Source organism: Biomphalaria glabrata, chromosome 8, assembly GCF_947242115.1.
Source record: "Biomphalaria glabrata chromosome 8, xgBioGlab47.1, whole genome shotgun sequence".
Lineage (NCBI taxonomy): Eukaryota > Metazoa > Mollusca > Gastropoda > Planorbidae > Biomphalaria > Biomphalaria glabrata.
Window position 1 is genome coordinate 36,688,024 of NC_074718.1, and position 23,776 is coordinate 36,711,799.

The 23,776-nt window shown below is 37.2% G+C and overlaps 1 protein-coding gene across 7 annotated transcripts; it reads right to left on the reverse strand.

Annotated features, from left to right (window-relative positions):
• Positions 1 to 3,706: 3,706 nt before the first annotated feature.
• Positions 3,707 to 18,699, reverse strand: LOC106058860 (protocadherin-1-like). 7 transcript variants are annotated; one of them, XM_056037258.1, is made up of 2 exons: positions 18,584 to 18,699; positions 3,707 to 8,031 (listed from the first exon to the last, which is right to left on the reverse strand). In XM_056037258.1, exon 2 carries the CDS (start codon positions 7,856 to 7,858, stop codon positions 6,227 to 6,229), a length of 1,632 nt encoding a protein of 543 aa, XP_055893233.1. In that variant the 5' UTR covers positions 7,859 to 8,031; positions 18,584 to 18,699; the 3' UTR covers positions 3,707 to 6,226. The 7 variants fall into 7 exon arrangements, with proteins under 7 accessions (XP_055893233.1, XP_055893232.1, XP_055893231.1 ...); XM_056037257.1 differs by having other exon boundaries at positions 18,377 to 18,672; XM_056037256.1 differs by having other exon boundaries at positions 18,532 to 18,671.
• Between the last annotated feature and the right edge of the window lie 5,077 nt (positions 18,700 to 23,776).

Genomic DNA, 23,776 nt, shown 5'->3' on the forward strand with positions numbered 1-23,776 from the left:
CCCAGTCTTAATGGGTTTCTAATTTCTAGAAAAAAAAAGGGGGGGGGGCGGAATTTTAAACTTCGCACGCAGGCGGCCACAACCCTCGCGGCGGCCCTGCATGCTCATTACATTGTGCTTTATATATTAGATAGTCTCAGTGTGTGAGGAAGAGACGGTAACTAGAGTCTATGTTTCAGTCCTGGACTCTCTCGGTACCTTGACTGGAAGTCTACGGTGGTATTATTGGGGATGGGTCTCGCACGAAACAAAAACCACTGTGTTTGGTTCGTGTCATGTTGTTTGAGGTGATTCTCATCCAGGGCCGGTCCTACAGGTTGCGGGGCCCTATGCGAAGCGGAGTGCGCGGGGCCTAATTTGGGTTGTGATAAGGATAATAAGTGAAAATTAAGATTTTGAATTAGAAAATAATTCGTCTTTGCATTTTATTTATACTTTACTAAGTACAAAATTACAGTTAAATTAACTTGACGAGCAATCTACAATAGTTGGTAGTTTTCCAACAAAAAGCCGATAAACATTCAGATCTGCCTTTTAGATTTACTATCGATTCGCAAAATATCGCTTTTGTTTTTGTTTTTTTAAGCGGTCGAGATAGATTTAGATCTATATTTGTATGCCAGCGACTATTGAAGTAAATTAAATATTAGAAGTTCTTGTTTTGGTTAAAATTCGCCTTATTATTACATTTTTATTAAATGAAAGCTGACAATGCCATTTTTTAATCGCGAGTAGGATTGGCGTTTTCCATATTGAATGACACATCGAAGTGACAATTTTGTCCGTTTTATGATTTGCATCAGTTTTCAGAAGATTTTAATAATCTCAGGAGATTTTCATGACTTTTTGTTATATTTTATAATTTCAGGAGAATTCCAGGAACCCTTTAATGATAAGTTAAAATGGTTTAATTTAATTATTTACTCCTAGAATTCATATCGCGCGAGGCCTATGAAAGCGCGGGGCCCACTGCGACCGCATAGGTTGCAGTGGCCTAAGACCGGCCCTGTTCTCATCCACCAACAAGGTAAGCCGAGAACATCAACCTTACAGCCAGTCGATGGATCGTGTTCTGTCCCTGGGATTATTATCTCAACCAGTCGAAGTGACCTGCAACAAATAGCTGACGCGAACAATTGCCCAAAATAATTAATATGGGTTTCTTATTCTCTCCCTAGCCAGTTTCAAAATGTCAAAGTTAACAGACTATGGATTTTAGGTGTCAGGAGATTTAATGGAAAGGTATTAAATCACTTTGTATTAGCTGTTTGAACTTTGGTGAAAAGTGGTTGGGAATGTTGGGAAAGATGTTTTAAGACCTTGCGATATATTTGCTTTACACCATCTCTCTTTTTTTTATGACCAACGGTTAACGAGCACGCCATGTGGAAATACCACTGCCTTTAGTTTTTTCCAACGCACGTACCCATTAGAGTTTGTGGGACTCAATTAGCTACTGCACGTATTAACAAACTTAACTCTTAAGATGTTGAGAGAGTTATTGAATATATATACATATATATCTTCGGACTAATCTTCGGACTCGAAGACAAGCCTTATTATATATATATCGCTACTGTTATGCTAATAGCATGCTCAGAGCGATATGGTCCAATCTCATTTGCGGACCAGTGTGGTGAGTCGTGGGGGTTCTGAGACGATCTGGGAGAACGATTTAAGTGCTGCCTTTAGGCGTTCAGTAAATACAACTCTACTCGAGTCGGGTGTCTAATGTGTCTAACCTGGAGCCCCCTTCATAGGTAGCCAAGCCAAATCAAATTCAAGCGTACTTAGCCTCTCGACCACGGTTTCCACTAACAATAAAATATTTGACAAGAATTCACTAGTTAAGTAGAAAAAAACAGCAACATTTTATTCAATTAATTAATTAATTATTAATTAGATTACCGAGATCTTTTTTTAAAAGTATTAATGAACACATTGAATTGTAATAGAGCCGAGTTTCTTTGAATTTCACTCGACTGGTCGACTGGGGTGAGTTGACTGGTTCAAAAACGTTGCTTTGACTACTGTGTTTAGTTTTTTGTTTTGTTTTTTTGTTTTGTTTTTCACGTTTCCGGTGTTAAATATTATTCCATCTTAGTCCGGACCTAGGAATACCGGGAGTACATGATTATAAGTTAACTCTTTCTCTTCTAACTGACGATACCAGCGTTGATTCCACCAGAATGTGGTAAATAATGTAATGTAAATAATGTGGTAAATAATTACTGAGAGAAGGAGTTAATCTTGTCTATTTTTTCCCCCATTATTATTATGGCAAGGGTCGTAACTCTTTAAAAGCATTATTATCGCCAACGTTCACAGAGTTATCTGTGATGTTTCATCAAGTAAGATGCTTTGGACAACAAAGATGACTATGACTGTGTCGACGTTTTGGTTTTGAGATTTTATGTTTATTTTTTTTTCTTGGGAAATTGTACAATAAAATTGCGTTGCCTTCTTCTTTGCGCTCTATCACAATTTATTTTGACGTCATTGACAGTGAGGATTCTTCTTCTTTGCTCTTAGTCATAATTTAGTCAGTTGACACTTCTTATATTTGGTTGTTTGTTGCCATTTTGAGCCTGGAGATAAATTTTTGGCATTTATTTTATTTATTTCCTTGGTCCAAGACTTTGACTTTTTGACCCCTGTTTAGGATGAGTTTTCTTCTATATCTCTATGATATCATTGATATTTTCTGTATGGATTCGTTTCATATTTCTAGTTTTTGATTACAGTCTTGTTGATTTTGAATGTATGCGACTTAGTTTTCACGAATATGTTTGTGCTGGGTGTGTGTGTGTGTGTGTTTCCTCTTTCCAGATTGGATTGTTATTTCTACTTGCCAATGGCTCCGTCTGTTTGGTCAGAAAAGAAAAAGCCGAATGAGTATGAGTAATAACTCATGGCGTTAGTTTTATATTCAACTCTTTATATTTACTAACTATTCTAGGCATCATTTCTGTCTACATGTAGCGACTGATTCTACACGTTGAAAGCACTTAACCCTTTCTTTCCTAACTGACGATACCAACGTTGATTCCACCAGAATGTGGTAAATAATTACGGAGAGAAAGAGTTAAATTAACAAAGCAGCGTTCCTGTCCTAACCTTGCTCGATGTGACACTGCGCTGGGTTCTCGTCTAGCGACCAGTTTTAATAAATATATTCACTAACGCTTCCATTTAGCTGTTACTTTATGTCGAATTCAACTTTGTAACAAAATAAATCAAAGAAATATTTGAACATTAAAAGACAACAGGATACAAAACAAAATAGCTGGGTAGTTTTGTATCGCTAAACCTAAGAAAGAAAAAAACAAACAAACAAAGAAATCCTAACCTAACTGGCAGTCGACTTCTTAATTAGGTTGTGACCGAGTGTTGCATGAGGTTGGCGGGACATGTCCTCCGACAGAATGAATTACATTACACATACCAAGAGTTGCGATGACATTGAGGCCAATACGACGAAAGCGCAAACAGGGACGTCCTCGTATAACTTGACGTCACATTTTCATGGAGGACCTCAGAGCAGTGGAATTGGGGTGGAAAGAGGCTTCAGACATTGCCAGTGACAGATCTTTGTGGAGACAGCTTACCGCCCAATGCGCCGAACGGCGCGGGAGGATCTAAGTCTAAGTAAGTAAAGAAGTATTTTAACACTAAAAGACAATGTAAAATAAACCAAATAGCTGGGTTTTTTGTCTTTGATGTTTATTGAGTATTTCTTTAAAACAAAACATTACGCAAAGATAACAGCTGTTGCATTCAATGAAATCTCAAATGACGTCCTTGAAATGGAAGCAATTAAATCTATAATGTTGACCACAATGATAACAATAAGATCTTTAATGTTGACCACAGAGATAACAAATAAACCTAAAATGTTGACCATGATGAAAATAAATTTCTAATCTTATCCACAGCACAAACAAATAAATCTCTAATGTTGACCACGATGAAAACAAATAAATCTCTAATGTTGACAGCGATGATAGTCAATAAATCTCTAATGTTGACCACAACACAAACGAATAAATCTCTAATGTTGACCGCAACACAAAAGAAATAAATCTCTAATGTTGACCACGATGAAAACAAATAGTCAAGGCACACATTTATATTTAACCCCAAAAATTATGTGAAATGGATTAAAAAAAAAGATGCTTATAAAATTTATAAAAGTGAAATGTAAAAAATATGCAATAACAAAAATCTGTCATGAAACTAATACACAGACATAGTTTAATAGACATATTTTTAAAGCTTAACCGGCAATTGAAGAGAAACAAAATTTGTCATTGTCAGTGCTGGGTGAATGTGAATGAAACTTTCGAAATGAGATTGAAAATAAAACATTTAGGAATAGGAACAAATAAATATGAAAACATTCCAAATATGCGTGAAACATCCCTTAAAATTGATAATGTGTCTGTATGTGTGGGAGAGAGAGAGAGAGAGAGAGAGAGAGAGAGAGAGAGAGATGGAGAGAGATGGAGAGAGAAAGAGAGAGAAAGAATAGGAAAATAGGTTCTTATGAGTTATTAAAAGCTATGTTAGTGGGCATTTTACTATGATAACATTTCGTATGATATTTAATGACAGCGTCAATGGAAGGCCATTGGAAATACATTTTAGTCATTTTTACAATACCTCTATTTAAGTCATATCTTCATGGAGGGTTGAGGAACTTAGAACGCATCTGAAAAAAGGCTACAACAATTTTCCAATAAATTTAATAGTTGATTATATCGCTGAGAAAAGAATTACTAGCTTGTTGGCCACACTGGAAAAAACTCCCATGTACCTGTGATAATTCTTCAAAGTAAAAAAAATAAATAAATTTAAAGTTGGCTTACGATCTCGATCCTTAATAATTGGTTTTGAAAGGACAATCGCATTATTTATAGGACCTTCAGTTCGGGAATTTCCAAATGTAAGGCATCATAGATTCAAGAGTTTAATAAATTAATGTTCGGTAAAATTTTGCGCATAGTCTTCTAAGTCTAGATCTAAAGGCCTATCAGTGCAATATTATAAAGTCTATTAGATCTATACATTTGTTTAACCAGATTTTTCCTCGGGCGGAAAGGGGTGGGGGGATAAGTAAAAATGTATAAAGGAGATATTGTCTTTTTCAAAAAGTATATATATATATGACCAAGAAGTCATGGAAAGATCACTTTTTTATTTCTACAAGTCGGACTAGAGTTACCCCACGTAAAAAATGAGAGGCGGGGGAGAACAAGTAATCTACTGTTTTCACCCGTCACTAAATAGCAGGGCCGGACTTAATCATTGTTGAGCCCTATGCGAAACGGATTTGGCGGGGCCAAGTTTGGGTAGGGATACAGATAATAATAAGTTAAAATTAAGAAGTTGTATTAGAAAATAAATTCGTCTTTGCATTTTATTCATTCTTTACTACATACAGATTTACTTTACGAGGCTCGCGTGTAGCGAAGTCATACAGTATATCATACAAATTCTATTTCCTACCTAGATCACGCTCAATAGAAAGAATTACCAAATGTTTCAATCTATCTACTAGAATTGTTGACTCCAAGTAATTCTTCATTAGTTTGAGGCGCGAGAAGCTTCTTTAACAGAATCCACAATTACGGGTATTGCGTAATGCCGTTTTTTTTTATCGCACATAGAATTGGCGTTTTCTATATTGAATAACACCCCAAAATGACAATTTTTGTCAATATATTTCAGGAGATTTTTATGTGTTTTCAAAAGATTTAAATTATTTCCGGAGATTTCTAGGACTTTTTCGTATATTTTGCAATTTCAGGAGATTTCCAAGAGCTTTTGGTAAATCAGGAGGCCGCGGGAAATCTGTTATAAGTTATAAAATGGTTTAATTTAATAATTTACACCTAGATTTAGAGTGGGTTCTATGAAAGTGCGGGGCCCAGTGCGGTCACATAGGTTGCAGTGGCCTAATGCCGGCCCTGCAAAATAGCGTCGTATGCTACGCCGTGGGTCGACTAGTTTTTAATATTTTTCTTGTTTTAAAATATTTTGAAAATGCATTTAAATCTCTACATCATATCATTTGTTTTTTTTTTCTTGCTTTCATGATAGAATTAATAAGATAAATTAAGATAAGATAATTAATTGAAGATTTTAAAAAAACATAAATAATAAATAAAAAGCATATTGTAACAGAAGACATCTTCTTAATGGGATAAAAGTGCTAAGGTGGCAGCTATTTCAAGAGATATGTTGCTAATAAAGACAACGCAGCCAGCAAAACGATTGCCAACTCGTGATGTCTGAGGGGAAGTGTTCTAAAAACGTGCGATGTTTGACCATTTTCTAATTGCATCATTTCCGTTGATTGTGAGGCCGCTGTCTCGAGAAGGGAAAGTTCAATGTCGAATGTGACGTTTAAGAGACAGTAGGAGGAACGGCTCGGGTTCCCGCTGTCTGACACGCTGACATTGACAAGGTGCACAAGACCGTCGTTAGGCAAGAGTTTGCGCCTCAAGGTGATAACACCCAGTGACCTGTCGATGGCGAACAGACCTTCCGCGGAAGGCTCTTCTTTGGCAGATGCTTCAATGTCAAAAACGAGTCGAGAATTATCGCCGCTGTCTCTGTCGGTAGCTGTGACCTGATAAATCGAGGTGTTGTCTGGTGTGTACCAGTCGACCGAGATGAGACCCTGGTCAGAGGCTGACGTGTCGTTGTCCTGCAAGTAGCCTTCGTTCTGGAGAAATGAATCAACGCCCCCCATGCAATCGCTGGTGATTTCCGGAGCATTGTCATTGTCATCGTCGACGATGATGACGATGGTGGCAGTGCTGGATAAGCGTGGCGTTCCCCTGTCCTTGACCATGACCTTCATCGAGTACTCAGCTCTTTGTTCTCTGTCTAACGGAACCACGGACAGGACATTCCCGTTCGGGTTGACTTCAAAAGGAGCAGTAGATGAAAAATCGTCATCTTCGATTTTGGAGAACACAAGCTCTGCGTTTTTACCCTCATCTATGTCTGCTGCGATTATTTTACCCACAAGGGTGTTGGCGGCTTGGTTCTCACGTGTTCTGAGCTCTCGGTTCAATACCACCGGAGCGTTGTCATTCACATCCTCAATAAACACGACCACCACAGCCGTGCCCGTGTTCGCCGGCTTACCTTTGTCTGTGGCCATCACGGTGAACGTGAAATTAGCGTTGGCCTCCCTGTCGACGCCCAGCTGCGTCGTGATCCTGCCTGTTTCCGGGTCGATGACGAATGGCTTGTTGCCATAGTTCTCCAAGCCGAAGAGGGAAAAGTTAAAACTGCCGCTCAAGTCCGAGTCCGCGTCGGTGGCCTTGACGGTCAAGACGAGCTCTCCGATAGCTATGTTCTCGGTAATGTTGGCGATGTAGATGGTCTCTGAGAAGACCGGCGCGTTGTCGTTCTCGTCAAGGACAAGGACGCTGAAGCTTTGCGTGCCACTAACTGGCGGCACCGAGTCGACGTCTCGACATGTCACAGTCACGACGAACTCCTCGACCAGCTCCCTGTCCAGGTGTCGAGCGAGATCGACTTTAAATCCCTTGGGTCCCAATCTGTCGAGCTTGATGTAATCGCTATCATCTTCGCAGTGGATGTTTCCCTTGCTACCCTCTTCCACAGTCACAATCCCAAGAAGCGAATTCATGGGCATTTCTTCTGATATCACAATGAGGTTCGATCGATTGAGGCTTGGGTTAGGTAGAAAGCCAAATTTGATCTCTAAAGATTTCGCTGAGCTAGAAGCTTTGTGTGTTGGTTTCTTAGCTTGTGTAAAGACAGTGCAAAGGGAGGCGAGCAATAAGAAAATGCTCAGTGAGCTGATAGGATTGGCCATTTTTGGGGTCTAGTAATGGAAGAATTGGATGTCTTTTCAAATTAGAAGTTGCCTCGACATAAGGCGCTGGCGTTGAAATGAAGATGAGACTTGTTTTTCTTTACTCAAAGTCTGTCTTGCAAGCTACAATCAAGCTTTATAAGCATGTTGCACTTTGTTTAGGCCATAGCGTCCTGTGGAAATAAAACATAAATGGTGAGGATGATGATACAGTTGTAACATGCAGTAAATATAGTGTACCTGTTATGTATCAAACTATCTATTTAGGCCTAATCTATCCAGTCTACCCATAGATAGACAGATGGATAGATAGATAGAAATAGATAGATAAATAGTGTGTGTGTGTGTCTGTCTGTCTGTCTATCTATCGTTACGTTCTTCTCTATCAGGCCTTCTGTAAAAACTGCCCAACAACACAACACATCTAAAACATCAACTTGACAACAAGAGCTTCAATAAACAAGGTGGGCGGTTTATTTACAATTACAGAACTGCCAAACTAATCACTACAAGTCTCTCTAGCTCGTACAGCTACATTTTCAAGGACTCACTTTGTAGTACACTGCTTGCTGTTCTGGACTCTCTTTCTAACACACTGTCTCTCGTCTGTAACGGCTTATTGGTCACATGACCATAACATTGGTCATAATGCGTGCATTAGCAGTAATGTCCCTTGTTCAATAGCCCTTGACCTGTGTGATTGACCTGAATCATGTATGTCAATAGGCCGCACACACATTAACGCTTTCAGTCCGCCACTAGGGTTATAACACCATCCATCCATGCATCCGTCCATCCATCCGTCCGCCCGTCCGTCCATCTATCTATTTATCTATCTATCTATCTATCTATCTATCTATCTATCTATCTATCTATCTATCTATCTATCTATCTATCTATCTATCTATCTATCTATCTATCTATCCATTTACTTTCTCTATACTCTGTGTATAAAGACTAATGCATTGTATTTAATCGAATGTACTACATCTCGTTCTCTGAACCTCTGAATCATTAAACGAATTGTTTCTCTTAAATAAAGGTGTATTTCTGTTTCCGTCGTAACTCTGTTATTTCACCGTGGAACTGTTTCAACTTCTGAGAGTTGCTTGTAAATAGATTCTAATGTTGCGTACAAAACAAAGTCAGTTATTTAAATAAAAAAATGCAATGATATTAAAAGTAGACACTGACCTTCAAAGAGGCTACAAAGAATTCATATTTAGTACTATTCATTCTAATGACACACAATGTTGTATATAAGTACACACTAGTTACTATAAGGAAGAACGGACATTTTATATTCTCATGTTTGTAACATCTGAACCAAAAAAATGCAACAAATAAATCCATAAATATTTGAAGCGAGTCAGAATGAATTAACTCAGCTTTAAGAAAATAAAATACACACACACACAAACACACACTCTCTCTCTCCTTATATATATATATATATATTTGTTTAACTCACTCTTATATTTATGTTTAATCAGTTTTTTTTAAAAATAAAATAGCAGTCCTTCTGATTTTTTTTATACTTCATTTTACCGTAAACAGTCTAAAATTCCATACACATTATTATTATTATTATTATAGCTTTTATATAGCGCTATTTTCATGCTTATAGAATGCTCAGAGCGCTTTGGTCCAATCTCATTTGTGGACCAGTGGGGGGGGGGGGGAGGGGGTATCTAGGAGTTGGTTTTCCGTGCTGCCTTTAGGCGCTCAGTAAACGCAACTCTGCCCGAGTCGGGTGTCGAACCTCGAGCCCGCTTCTAGGTAGCCAAGACAAGCCAAGTTCAAGCTCACTTAGCCTCTCGACCACGCTAAAATGACAAATGATGTATAATAAATAAAGAGTGCTTCCATGAGTGAAATTATTATAATGAAAGTAGCTCTGTAAGTGTTTCCAGTTTGAGAGGTTCCGGCGAATTTTTTTTTTACGGAAGTTATTGCCTGCTCTTGACCTAGTTCTACTCTAAACCTAGATCTACTCTAGACCTAGGTCTGCATGTATAGCTTACGCGAATATTTCTTTCCTATCCAAGTTCTACTCAATGAGTTGCCGTTTAAGTTTTACAGCTGTGCCAGTGTGAGTGTTGTTGTGACCTGGAGAGACAGCGGCCTACTTGACGTAACACATGAACATGAACATGAAACTGATAAGACGGTGATACAACCAAGAAATAGGTGTGATGAAAGAACCTGGTGGCAGAGATGAGAGTATACTCGATTCTGTTATACATTTTAAAACATTCCAGATTGTCTTAGTCGATTCTGAGTTTGGTAAAAAAGCAACAATAGCAGAATCTAGAACATGTGGTCTTACAGAGATCAATGAGGTTGTAATTTAGAATCTACATTGCAAACACGCAATAGAAAAATAAATGCTTTTTTTTTTTTTTCTAAAAACTTATCTAAGGGAAAGAACTGCTAATTATTTCCATTTACGGAAAATTACAGGGTTTAGATCCCTTTCTGTTGTAAGAAACAAATTTAATTAATCAGTACTAAATGATTAACTAATTGGTTATTTTTTGGATTGATTCCTGTATTGTTATAGACAATGAATACTTATGCAAAATGGTAACTTGATCCGAGAATGGGAAGTGAGAGAAAAAAATTTGTCAAAACGTTATAAGGGGATTAAATCGATATATACACCAACATCTTTCATTAAGTAGCATTTATTCCCCCTTTTTCGATATCAAACAAAATAATTAATTAACTTATTAGGGACACCCTAGTACAACTTGGCGCTACACTTTCATGGCGGTCCTCGGAGCAGGTGGAGCCGAGGCTTCAGAAATTGCCAGTGATAGATTTTTGTGGAAGCAGCTTGCCACCAAATGCGCTGAACGGCGCTGAGTATCTAAGTAATTAAGAATAGCACATTAGGTTTTTGAAATAAAACTTTTTCATAGCAGGATAATGCACCGTAGATACCTCAGAATATGCATTTAGTCGGCTTTCAATACCGGAAATAGCGCTTGGCGGCGGGGCTCCGCCCCGAACCCCGATGCGGGATCTCATGCGCTCCCCAAGACCACATTGCTGGCTAGGGCGGGGAGCCTACACTTTTTCCACTAACTCCAGGAAGAACCTATTCTAGGGTACAATAAAAGTCTTAATATAGTCGAAAATATGAAGGGTCAGAATGTAATACAGATTAATTAAGTACACACACACACACATATATATATAGATATATTTCTTTTGAAGCGGTTCCCCCCCCCCCCCTTTTCCCGAAAAAAAAAAATCTTGGCTACGCCCATCATCCTGGTAGTAACAGAAAACGAATATTCGATTATGATTTTAATATAAATACTATTGATTATATTGTAACTACCGTCATTGCTGATATCACATATGATTGCATTGTGAATTTAGTCATTTCCAATTGATGTTTAATTGGTATGTGAAGATAGTCATATTTTATTATTTTATTTTACATTGAAACAAAGTTGGATAATCGATTGCAATTTTAGACCACGATCCGCCGATCCGGGAAAGTAACAGGTTGGAGAGGAAGGGGCACCGATTTTTAGAAAAGTGGCGACACTCCTATGAGCCGTATTGAGCAGTGTTATTCTACTAGCTAGCTATTCGCTGCTGATCTGGAAGCTCGTTTGCAGTATTTAGCAAAGTTCAGCTAATCAATTCACGATAAAACTTTTCCCTTATAAAAGCATACAATAATAATAATAATGAAGAGACTCCAGTATCTATTGTATTATATATATTTACTAGATCTACACTGTCTTCACTGTAAACAATGGAGGTCAAGTAACTAGGTCACAGATGTCGCCACTGCTGAGAGGATGACAAGACAGCAGACGACATTCTGGCAAAATGTTGTGTTTTGGTTAGTAATTGACAAGGATACAAGAGAACTGGTATATGCTCAGATTCGAGTAACTCTTTGTACTGTGACTAGGAGACACTAAAAGAGATCAATTTCTTTCACGTACTCAAAGTGACTCGTCTCTTGTCTTGAAAAGGGCATCAAATAAGATGATATAAGTAACTCTCTATACGGCCTAGGGGCATACTAGCTCTATAGTGTTCTTCGGCAGACAGACCAGAAATAACAAATATAAACATATATTAAAAAATACTTTAAAAAAATAAAGCTTATATTAAACGAACGTGTATCAATGAATTAGGATCAGCCATATGATTAACTTTATAATAGATCTAGAGTCACTAACAATAATAAATCTGCGCAATTAGAAACATTTTTACCTTTTGTTTTTGTTTAGCTTTTAGCTTTCTCTTATCACTTTTCAGGACCAGTTGGGGGAATAAAAGGAAAAGGGGGGGGGGGGGGGGGAAGGAGTATCTGAGTAAATGCTTACTGTGATTGCTTTTTAAATGCATTTTATATATAAAAAAAAAGAGTTACAAGACTTGAATTTGAACTCGAGGGCTCAAGCCGGTACACTAACCACTGCGCCAGCGAAATGCTTATAAAAAAAGGTTTTATAGTTATATATTTTAAATTTCAAACTTATAAGCGAAGGCCTAATTCTTTTCTCTAGACAAAGTTTGAAGGGACTAATTCAACTTATACCACCACATCAGTCATGTACAATTTCATTCCCTTATTCGATACCAAACAAAATAGCTAATTATCAATAGTATCTGATTGTTTATGTTTATTTTTAATTCTTTTTTTGTCAGGTACAAGAAATAATTGAGCAAAATTTCCAACTTGATCCTTGTTTGGGTGTGAGAGAAATAACATGCAGAGACATTTTCACAAGACAGACAGACCAAGTGAGTAAAAGTAAGCTTCTCAAAAATAGTAAACCTCAGCTATCTGTTGTACGCAGCCATCTCAGTCTACATTTAGCCTAAAAAGAGGCATTCGTATGCGCTAATTTCCAGATAAAAACATGTGCCTGAAATCCCCCCACTGTCTAGCATTCTAAGCGTCTGTCCTTCATCATCAGACTCCTAGTCAATATCTTCTTCTCGGTATTATTATCATTATTAACGGCCCCCGAAAGGAGAAAAGACGCTATTAGTTTTGTGTGGAATGTCTGTCCCTCCGTCCGTCCGTCCCGTTTAGATCTCGTAAACTAGAAAAGATATCCAACATCATAATATTTTAGACCATTCAAAGTTCTGATGCAACGGCTACTTTTTTTCATTTCTGAAAGTGAAAAAACTAATTTTTAAAATCACTTTGCAAGCAGTTTTTTTTATAAAAATACACCACTTTTACAACTATTCACTATTGATAGTATCAAAAGCACGGGAGGCTCATTAGTAGGGGAAATACGAAATTACAATATTTACTGTGTATTTCTAACACATTTATGCAAATGGTTTTAGATTGTTTGTCAAAATTTTTTTTTTACAAATGTATTTCTAAGTTAAATAAGTTCTGTCATTCTAACTACTACATTTACATACAACAATTTTTTTACTTTTTTGTAAGAGAAAAAACGTGCATAAAAAGAATTAATTAGCCAGGTTCACATCTAACTTTCACATTCACTTTCACCTATCTTTTGGTCTGCTGGACCGCTAGGGCACCACACAAGATCTGTTAACCTTCTTTCTTCATTCTTCTCTATCATTTGTCTTTAATAGTATTTCATTCTGATGTTATTTCTGAAAATATTGAAACCTGCCTGGGCGGACCACTTCGGGGGCCGATTTTGAGTTTGTATTTCCACACAAGCTTGTTATTGTATATTTTTATATTTATGTAAATAGCAAGACTCTTTCAAACATGAAAGTTCAACATGTAGATCTCAAAGGGGGACACAATCTATCTCCATTACGATACAAAGTAATTGAATAGCTCATTAGCTGGTTTGGTTGAGGCCTGTGAGTCCAATGTCCAAGTCAAGATGTCTATAGATGAAGAAGAGGCAAAAATATAAATATTCAAAAAGACGAAAGCAAAATTTATCACAGGAGAGAAATTTATAAAAAAAAATATATAAATACAGTCACTCGTGACCTGACGGGGTATACGTCCCGTAATGTAAAGGAGTCATACTCCCTTCACTACGTTTGAGATTCGGACACTATTTTTATTCTAGCAAGCCTTTCCTCATTTTCACTCTCAAGATAGATTTTTAAATATCTTTTTGCATGTCTTCGAACACCGGTCGATCATTTTTTTTTTTTTCATTTTTGTATGGTTAGCCCGCAGGGAAATCAAAGATCCGAGCATACGGAAACAACTTGTATGACATGATTTCTTTCAGACAAAAGAAGAAAAAAAAGACAACCAGAAAAATAACAGAAAATTTGTGTTCTTATACCGGTATTACTAGCGCTATTTGTAAGTTAATAATGAAGAATACAAAAATTTCTTAGAACTTTTGGGCTTCCATAGGAAAAAGGACAAATCCTTCCGAAAGACCCAAAAACATCGTTCGACTACAGCACAGGACAATGGACAACCCAGTGAATCTAGTTTGGACAGCGTCTGAACAATTTTCACGTGAACTGTTCTGTAAATCGTAAACTTATGATAGTATCTTATGTGTTGTTGGCAATGTAATCTCTTCAGTACTGAATTAAAAAAAAAAAAAAGAAATTAAAAAATATAATTTCTGTCAAACTAGCATTTTACTTTAATGTCCAAGAAAGTACTTTTAAATAACTAGATTTCAGTTCTATACCATCCGATGTGACTGAATTTAAATTGATCTAATGATGTCTGTGTGAAGATTTTCAATTGAGGCTCACTCTTCATTTCATGTTCACCTTGCATGGCTACACAACTACAAGATCTAGATCTAGGGCAGTCCAAACGAAAGGCTCGCAATGAATCATCTGAGTAGGTCTAACCATGGGAAATTTCGTGGAGCCATTTGAACGTTAAGAGCCAAGAAAAAATTCTGCACCAAAACACAAAGTGATGGACTGCGCCATGAATAGGACCGACTGCGTTTAAATTGATTTAAATATTTTTTTTAAAACAATTTTGACATATTTATTTAGAAATGTAAAGTTATTTAAAATAGTGATTGGAGTTCTAAAAATAAAATAATCATTAGCATTTTGTGGAGCAACATGAACTTCCCATTTTTTGATGTATAAAATTAATTCCCCACCCATTGCCTAATTTTAGCAGCAATAAGAAGTGCTTCTTAATAACTTTTTTTTTCCTACACATTTTGTAGAACTTTCAAGAGTTTTTTTTTTATATTTTGTTTGCTAAAGTTATTTCAAATCAGTTATTTAAAACGTGTACAAATAAATAAAAAGTTGGTATAGAAATGTTCTACAAATCACTTATAGATCTAACTATAAATTGCTTATTTATGTATCGTACATACAAATTATAGTGTTGATAATCTGTGTATGTTAAAAGTTTTATGAAAATGTGTTGGTACACTTTTAGCACTTTAAAATAAAAATGGTTTAGCTGTCTCTTGAAGCACAAAGTAAAGAGTCGAAGTAAAGTTCCCCTTTCAGACCTAGCGATCTATGGGGCAGATGGTGTAAAAGATCATTTGTTTCTCTGTACTTTGGCCAACGGTTAACGAGCAGGGTATCATGTGGCCAGCACAACGACCAACCGCATTTACTTTCTTAAGTCAGGTACCCATTAGAGTTGGGTAGACTCAGGGGCCCCCTAAAAGTCCCTAAATTCAAAATCAGAGTATTCACCGAGATTCAAACCCCAGGCTCGAAAGCCAAGCGCTTAACCACACAGTCAACGCGCCCCCGTATCACAAAGTGATTTCCCCTCAATGTCTACACTTCCTCTTATTACCTTGCAAACTCTTCATGGTTGGGTGATCACTGGTTGGGAGGGATAACGAAAACGACTCTATATGACTCTATATGACACTTTATGTATATATTTGGGGGGGAAAACATAGCTAATTAGTAACACAGAGAAAAACGTTGTAATTTTTCAGCGGGAATTACCGAACTCATCTCAAATGATTATTTGTATTCAGTAAGAAATTGAATGAATAATAAAAAAAAATTACATTGAAATTTTGCGCACCGTCTTATATAGAAATTATTAGCTGGACTGCTTGAATATAAAATGACAAGGAATTCTTCCAGACATACATGTAGAGATACTATTTTCCTATGGCCGACGCTTAACGAGGGTGGCCACCACAACGACCAACCGCCCTTTACTTCCCCAACGTATGTACCCATTAGAGTTTGCTGGACTCTGGGGCGCCCTAAAAATCTTAAACTAGACCCCCCTCGGTTCTGAAGCCAAGCGCCTTAGTGCTCAGCCATAGCACTCCTTTGTTAAACATTTACATAGAATATATAGAGTAAAAGAATTTTATATTGCTCCATTCACTGTTCTGTCTGCCTCCTGGTTATATGGGGAGGGGGGGGTAGATACAAAGTTTTCTTTTTCATTGTACACTGAAAATGTGCACCCTACAGACATGCTGGTGTGCTGTGTAGTGTGTATAGCGAGAATGTGGGCGGTAAATATGAGCACTCGTGTTGCGCTAGGATGTATGCGTGTGTGTGTGTGTGTTGCTGTGTTGGCTGCAAGATGCATGCGTTTGCTTTCAATTGAAAGCACAAGACGTCCTCTGGCTCTATAGGAAGCAACAGTTCACGTGCCTCTAGTGCTGGGACAGAAGGAGTTGGTTTCTGGGAGGCTTTGTCTGGTTGAAACGTGACGACATACTCGCGGTGGAGAGAGAGAGAGAGAGTGAGAGAGAGAGTGAGAGAGAAAGAGAGAGGGGCCATGTGTCAGAAAAAGAAAAAAAAACTCTAGCTGCAATACTAACTTGAAAAAAAAAATAATTTCTATATAATTTTTTTGTGTTGTGGTTAAAAAAAAATGTTAAGGGAGATAAAGTGAACAAAACATGTCTACACATCTAAATGTTAAGTTTGTAGTGTTTTGTTTTTAATTGAGTAAAGGTTACAATTTCAGAGCTGTGTAATTGAATTAATAACTCCCTAATTCATTTCTTTTATTTTCAGACTTCCACAAGGACAAAATATTTTCAATGACATGAAATGAATATTTAAAGCAGGTCTGACAATAAAGTTATATGCCAGTCAAAGAATCAAAAGAATTCAAAGAATACATTGTATGGCATATGAAGTGTGTATAAAACAAAACACAATTAGCGAACTGAAATTCCATAACCTGACCAAAATAAACGAATGAGTACTGTATTTAACGCCAGATGGACCTAGCAGAAAGTGCAATATTTAAATGGGATGTCGGGAGGGTGGGGGGGAGTCAGTAGGGGAAAGGGAAACAAGCACCAAATAAAATACGAAATGAAATGAGAATTAACAACATACAACCGAGAACTAACAACATACAACCAAGAACTAACAACCAAGAACTAACAACATACAACCAAGAATTAACAACATACAACCAAGAACTAACAACATACAACCAAGAACTAACAACATACAACCGAGAATTTGTTGTTATTATCCTTATATAAGATTTTTACTACAAAGTATTTTTTTATGTTTTGCTTGTTAAAACATACTTTTCAGTGTGACTTAAAACCGCTATTCAAAATGACCGTCAAGTCAAGTAGTACATTTTTGACTTCAAAATAAAAATAATCAATATATATATATACTAGAACTAGAGGCTTGTGTCACAGAGTATTCGTCCAAATATTCTTTAGTTACAGATAGAATCGTCGTGCACATTATGTTTAAGAAAAGAAAAAAAAAACTGATTTCTATTTTCTTAAGAAAACTTTAAACACAAGAAGAAACATACAAAATACTTTTAAAAAAACAAACAAACTTTGTATCAATTAGTTTAGGTCAGTTATGTCATTCAATTTGTAATTGATCTAGACCAACAACAAAAAAATTGTGCTATTAGAAATATTTTTACCAATTGTTTTTTAACGCTATTTCATGCTTTTAGCTTTCTCACTACGCTATAATCCTATTAATTATTTGAACCACTTGGGAATATCGAGAGGTGTAGGAGTGGGGAAAGAAAGAAAGAAAGGGATATCTAGTTGAATTGGTTACAGTAATCGCTATTTAAAAGCATTTACATAAAAAAAGGGAGAACGACGGTTCGCGGCTCCTAACGCCGACATTCTAACCACTCTGCTAGTGATGTGCTTATTAAAATACAACATTGAACAGCAATCTATTGTTTGTTTCAAACTTACTTCAAAGCGGCGACCTATAAAGGGGACTAATTCAGCTTATATCACCACTTCAGTCAAGTCTAATTTCTTTCCCTTGTTCGAAATACCAAACAAAATAATTATTTACCAATAGTTAATTAACCAATTTTTTTTTTTTTTTTTGATTGATTCTTGTGTTGTTAGGTAAAAGAACAAATTGTGCAAAAATTTCAGCTTGATACTAGCTCGGGTGTCGCAGAAATAACGTGTACAAACATTTCATCAGACAGAGTGAGTAGATATAAGCTTTGTAAAAAAAAAAAAACAACTAAAAAAACGCGCTATTCTATCGTAACTGACTAGCAAATCTAGTCACATCCAAAAGCTGAGAAAAGCATTGCAGGAAATATTTCCATTATCCAATAAGAATGACCTTTAAACTTGTGTTCACAAACTGTAGAGATTCGTGGATAATATCAGAGGTACGTGATAGTAATGTGTACACAATTCTTTGTAACAAATACAAATAATAACAAATCCGGGATATAAATGTTACTTTGAACAAATGTCACTTTTTTGTACTCTTACAAAAATATCCTAAGACGAAGATAGACATGACTTTTACGAACACAATTGTTACCGGCTTCTCTGCGTTATTTTATCCTGGCACTCGAATGTTGAGTTTACACCGCCCTCCTTCCATGAGTGCTAAATCCTCCCCCTCGTACACACACATTCTCGCAAACAACTTAGAACAGTGATCCTTGGAATTGGGGAGGGGGTAAGGGGTTAAGGTAAGGTAAGGTCGGCCGGGGTGGGGGGGGGATAAGCAAAAGAGTAAGAGATTTGTGGCGTGAGGCGCGCGCGCACGTGTATTGGAGTGTGTGGGTGAGTGAGTGAGTGTGGGAAGTCTGTGCGGGTGTTTTTGTAGGAACTGTAGATTCAAGGAAAGCGAGGACCGTGTAGAGAGTGAGTCTTCCTACCAGGGGAGAAAATCAAGCAAAAAAAAAAAAAAAAAAACAACCAAAAAACTACAGATTTGTAAAGTCGTCAAAAGTTTCAACTTACTGGAGTCTAGCTCTAGTCCATATGCAGCTATCGTGTCATATATTTTATTTTAAATACTTAATTAGGGGAGGTTATTTATTTAATTGGTCAAGAGATATGAAAATGGTTCTATTTTTAGCCATGACTATTAGGCTATAACTAAGAATGCTTTCAAACTATCTCTTAACAACCAGTCATTGTGTTCAGATAGCAAGGTCATGGGACGCAGGAAGAGAATCGGTACAGAGGGGGTGGGGGAAAAAGGGGAGATGAAGGGGTGACTACACAAGGCACAAAAAAAAATTACAAGGGCATTGTTACAGCCTCAGATGGAATCCTTGGGTGAAGGGGAGAGGGCACACGTCTGATGCTAGACTTGTGGCTTTGATGCTTTGTTCTCGTCTGTACAAACAGTCTGTTGTCTTACTTCCCTTGTGTGTTCAACTCTCGACACCCCACCCCTTTTTTTCTTTTTTTTTTTCACTTCAATTAGAGGCTGTGAGTGCAACACTCCCTACAAAATTTAGATCTAGAATTCCGTGCACTCCAGTAGCATCCATCCTTAAAGAATTTAGATCTAGAATTCTGTGCACTCCAGTTGCACCCATCCTTAAAGAGTTTAGATCTAGTAGGCCATTAAGTGAATCTGGCGCTCGACATTGGCGTTATTAGATTGACTCTTAATCAACTTAACTAATTAGCTATACTAATGTGTGCAGAATTTTACCTTGAAATAAATGATTTAATCTTTAGTGGCCCCCGACAGGGGAATAGACACTATTAGTTTTCTGTGGTGTGTCCGTCCGTCCCGTTTAGACCACGTAAACTAAAAAAGATATTGAAAACCCGACATCATGATATTTTAGACCTTTCAAAGTTCTGATGCAACGGTTACTTTTTTCTTTTCTGAAAGATAAAAATTTAATTTTTAAAATCAACTATGCGAGCAGTTTTTTGTTCATAAAATTACACCATTTTTACAACTATTCACTATTAATAGTAACAACTTGGAATCACATAACAGAATAGCAGAGATTCGAACAAAAATTAATGAAAGTGTAGGCCACCTACGTCTTGATTAACACACGTATACTTGTAGGGCGGAATGATCTTCTTTCTAGGTTCTTAAAGAACGTCTGTAACTTTTAAGGTAAATATTTTCAAAAACGGATTGGGTTAATTTTCGCCAATCGATGTTTTCTTCCTCCATTAGGTCCTATACCTTTGATTAAAGGTGTAATACAAATATTTAATTAAAAAAAAAAAGTTAAATCTTTTTAAATTCTTATTCCTCAACTCAACTCCCTATAGTCAGAAGTCGGAAGGAAGTTGGTCAAAACATGGAAAGAAGTTGGTCAAAACATGGAAGGAAGTTGGTCAACTCGTGGAAGGAGGTTGGTCAATTCATGGAAGGAGTATGGTCAAAACATGGAAGTTTCTCAAAACACGGAAGTCTAATAAAAAAGTAAACAAGGTTGCAAAGACAGTTTGTGTGGAAACAAGTTTGGAACTAACAATAGATAATTATAAAACTTTCTACTTTCATAATCATTACGGTGGTTAGTACATAGCTTAAAGAGGCGGAGGAGTCCTTGGCCCTTCAGTTCGAATTCAGGTCGTTCACCTTTTTTTTGTCTATAAATGCACCTATCTTTACCCCCCCCCCTCACCCTTTTTCAACTGGTCCATGAGCGTAGTGAGAAGGCTCAGACTAAAAGCATGAAATGGAGCTAAACAAAAGCAATGGACCTCATTCACCAATCGTAAACAGACAACATTTAGTCACGTGATCTTATTGATAAAACAACAAAAAACGGTCACGTGACAACCATCATGAATTAACATGAGATCGTAAATTATATAGAAGAGATAGAGCACCACGTGGCTAAATGTTGTCTGTTTACGATTGGTGAATGAGGTCCATTGGTAAAAATATTTCTAATCGCACAGATTCTTTATTGTTAGTTTAGAGTCTAGATCTATTAAAAAATGTAATGACATGACTGATCCAAATGAAGTGATACAACTGCCCTTAATATAAAGTTTGTTTTCTTTAAACTATTGTTGTTGTTGTTCTTGTTTTTTAATATGCCGTTGTAGTTGAAAAGTTTTTTTAATAGTGGAGATCCTCTTTCAAGAGTGAGACTCTATGCGTCCGGCCCTCTGGAGATCACCAGGCCTCTAATTATGACCATATAACTCATGACAATATCGTTCAGGACTCGAGACAGATTTACCATGCCTTTTGAGTTACAATATGATGTGTATCGAATATAGAATAAACGGGTCCACTGTACAAATGTAGACAGATCTCGTACATTATTGGCTCTAAAGATTCTATTGACTGACGAACATGGAGATCTATTTTGTTTCTCGGCGCATAACGTAACACAAACGTGTGTAATGTTAATAACAGAGGTAGAACTCATTAGGACAGCTGTCTACATGCATTCTCTCACTTTTCCATTCTTTGTGTGTGTGTGTGTGTCTCTCTCTCTCTTTCTCGTTATTTTCTCTTCCTCTAAATATGTATACATTCTCGAATTACAAACACGCACACACACACACACAAACATCTGTCACGTAATGATGTAGAGCCGGGTACCAGAAACAGTTTTCTCCAGATTATCAGAAGATAAGTTGTAATTTATTAATTCCCGGCATTCGTCTGCGTATTATGGAAACCCCCACCCCACGCCTCCTTTTTGTTTCACAACACATTCAAAATATGTCATCCCCCCCTCCAGTTCACTCTTAAAGTCTACCCCCCCCCCCACCTTACTCCTTCCCCTACAAGCTTCATATCAAAACCTCATCCCTTGAGTTTCTAACTGTTGTAAATAAAATATTTGCTAGAGATTATAAGAGACCTTGAGCTTTTTTTTTTTTCCAAATTGTTTTCTCCCTCCTCCCCCCCCCATACATACCTTGCTTTTAAATTATTTTTGTTCGTTCTAAAGAGGCATGAGGCGAGAATCACGTATCTGAAGTAGACGCCTCAGTTTTCAAACCAACGTAAAGTTGTGAACGGACTACTTTGACCCAAGCAGCTCGCGTACGATTCTGGCTTCAACATTTCGAGCACGTGCTCTGTTTCCTTGTACAAGAACGTATGTCTTCCTCTTCACTCAATAGTCACTGTATCCTTCCGCCACCACCACCACCATCACCACCACCCTATCCCCTTTCCAATAAACCAAGATGATGTTTATTTAATAAGAAACGTACACTTGTCTCGTATATAAAATCAAAGAACCAAAACTCTATTTCCTAACCAGTGGCATTGATCATGGGCGTAGCCAGGGGGAGTGGGGTTCACCCCCCCGCCACCGAAATGAAATACCCCCCTCCCCCGATCAGAATTTAGTGACTGATTTTTTACTATAATTCTGTTTTATTTTAGGTGAAATTTTAATACTATGTCATCACTTGCCCCTGCGTAATCAAGGGGGTTCTGAGTTCAAAAAACCCTACCATGGGGTTTTGCAGTCAAATCCCCCTCTTCTATAAAAAACGAAAAAAAAAAAGAATGCAAATGACAATCCCCAAATTCCAAGAGCATAGCTAAGGAAGATTTTGATTTAAAAAAACCCTCCGAAATTTACGATAAAACCCCCCTCTTTAACTCTTTAATATAAGACTATCCGTACATAATTCACCAGATTTATGAGCGTAGCCAATAGGAGTTTTGTGTTTACCCCCCCCCCCCCCCCCCCGGGGTTTAGAGCTAAAAACCACCTCTTCAATATAAAAAAGGCAAATTACACACTCAAAATTCTATGAGCGTAGCCAAAGGGGTTTTGACTTTAAACCCCCCTTCAGCGGGATTTGAAGCTAAAAAATACATATTCAGTATAAAATAAAAATCAAATTACACACTCAAAATTCGATAAGCGTAGCCAAACGTAACCAAGCCAAGGAGGGAGGGGTATTTTTAACCCCCTCCACCAGAGGGCTTTTTAAAAAAGTTTAAAACCCTTCCTGATAGTCTGGAGAGCTTTGAGATTGAAAACCTCTCACTTCAATTTTATTCTAAAGCAAACTACAGTCACCAAATTCTATGAACGTAGATAAAGGTTTTTTGAATTAAAAAAAAAAAAAAACTCCACAGATTTTTTTGTTTAACCTCCCTACTATATCAAATGATTTTGACGATAAAACTTCCCTTTTTGATATAATGTTTTGTGAAACAAAAAGGAGGCGTGGGGTGGGGGTTTCCATAATATGCAGACGAATGCCGGGAATTAATAAATTACAACTTATCTTTTGATATAAAATCTAAAGCAAACTACAGTCACCTAATTCCAAGAGCGTAGCCAAGAGAGATTATAAATTTCTACCAGTGGCTGGGCTCCATTAATAAAGTGCAGTAAATCTGCCGAAATTGAAAAAGACTAAATGTGTCTAAGATGGATTTTAGGAGTCAGTTAAAGAGATCGGGTCTCAATCAAGGAAATCCTATGCCGAACTGGGAGTCGACCCCTTAGTAAGGTTGTGACAGAGCGTCACATGAGGTTTGTGGGACATGTTCTCTGACAAAATGAATTACGCATAAAAAGAGTTGCGAAGACATGGAGGTCATTACGAGGAAAACGCAAACAGGGACATCCTAGTACAACTTGTCGCCAAACCTTCATGGAGGTCAAGGTAAAATTGTTTTTAGAGAAAAGAGATGCAACAACTTTTTGTTAGATCATTATTAAATTAGTAATGGTCCTAAAAGGAATCATGGATTCTCTCTCTTCCTCTCTCTTAACGGCTTTCTATCGCTCAAAACTATAAAACT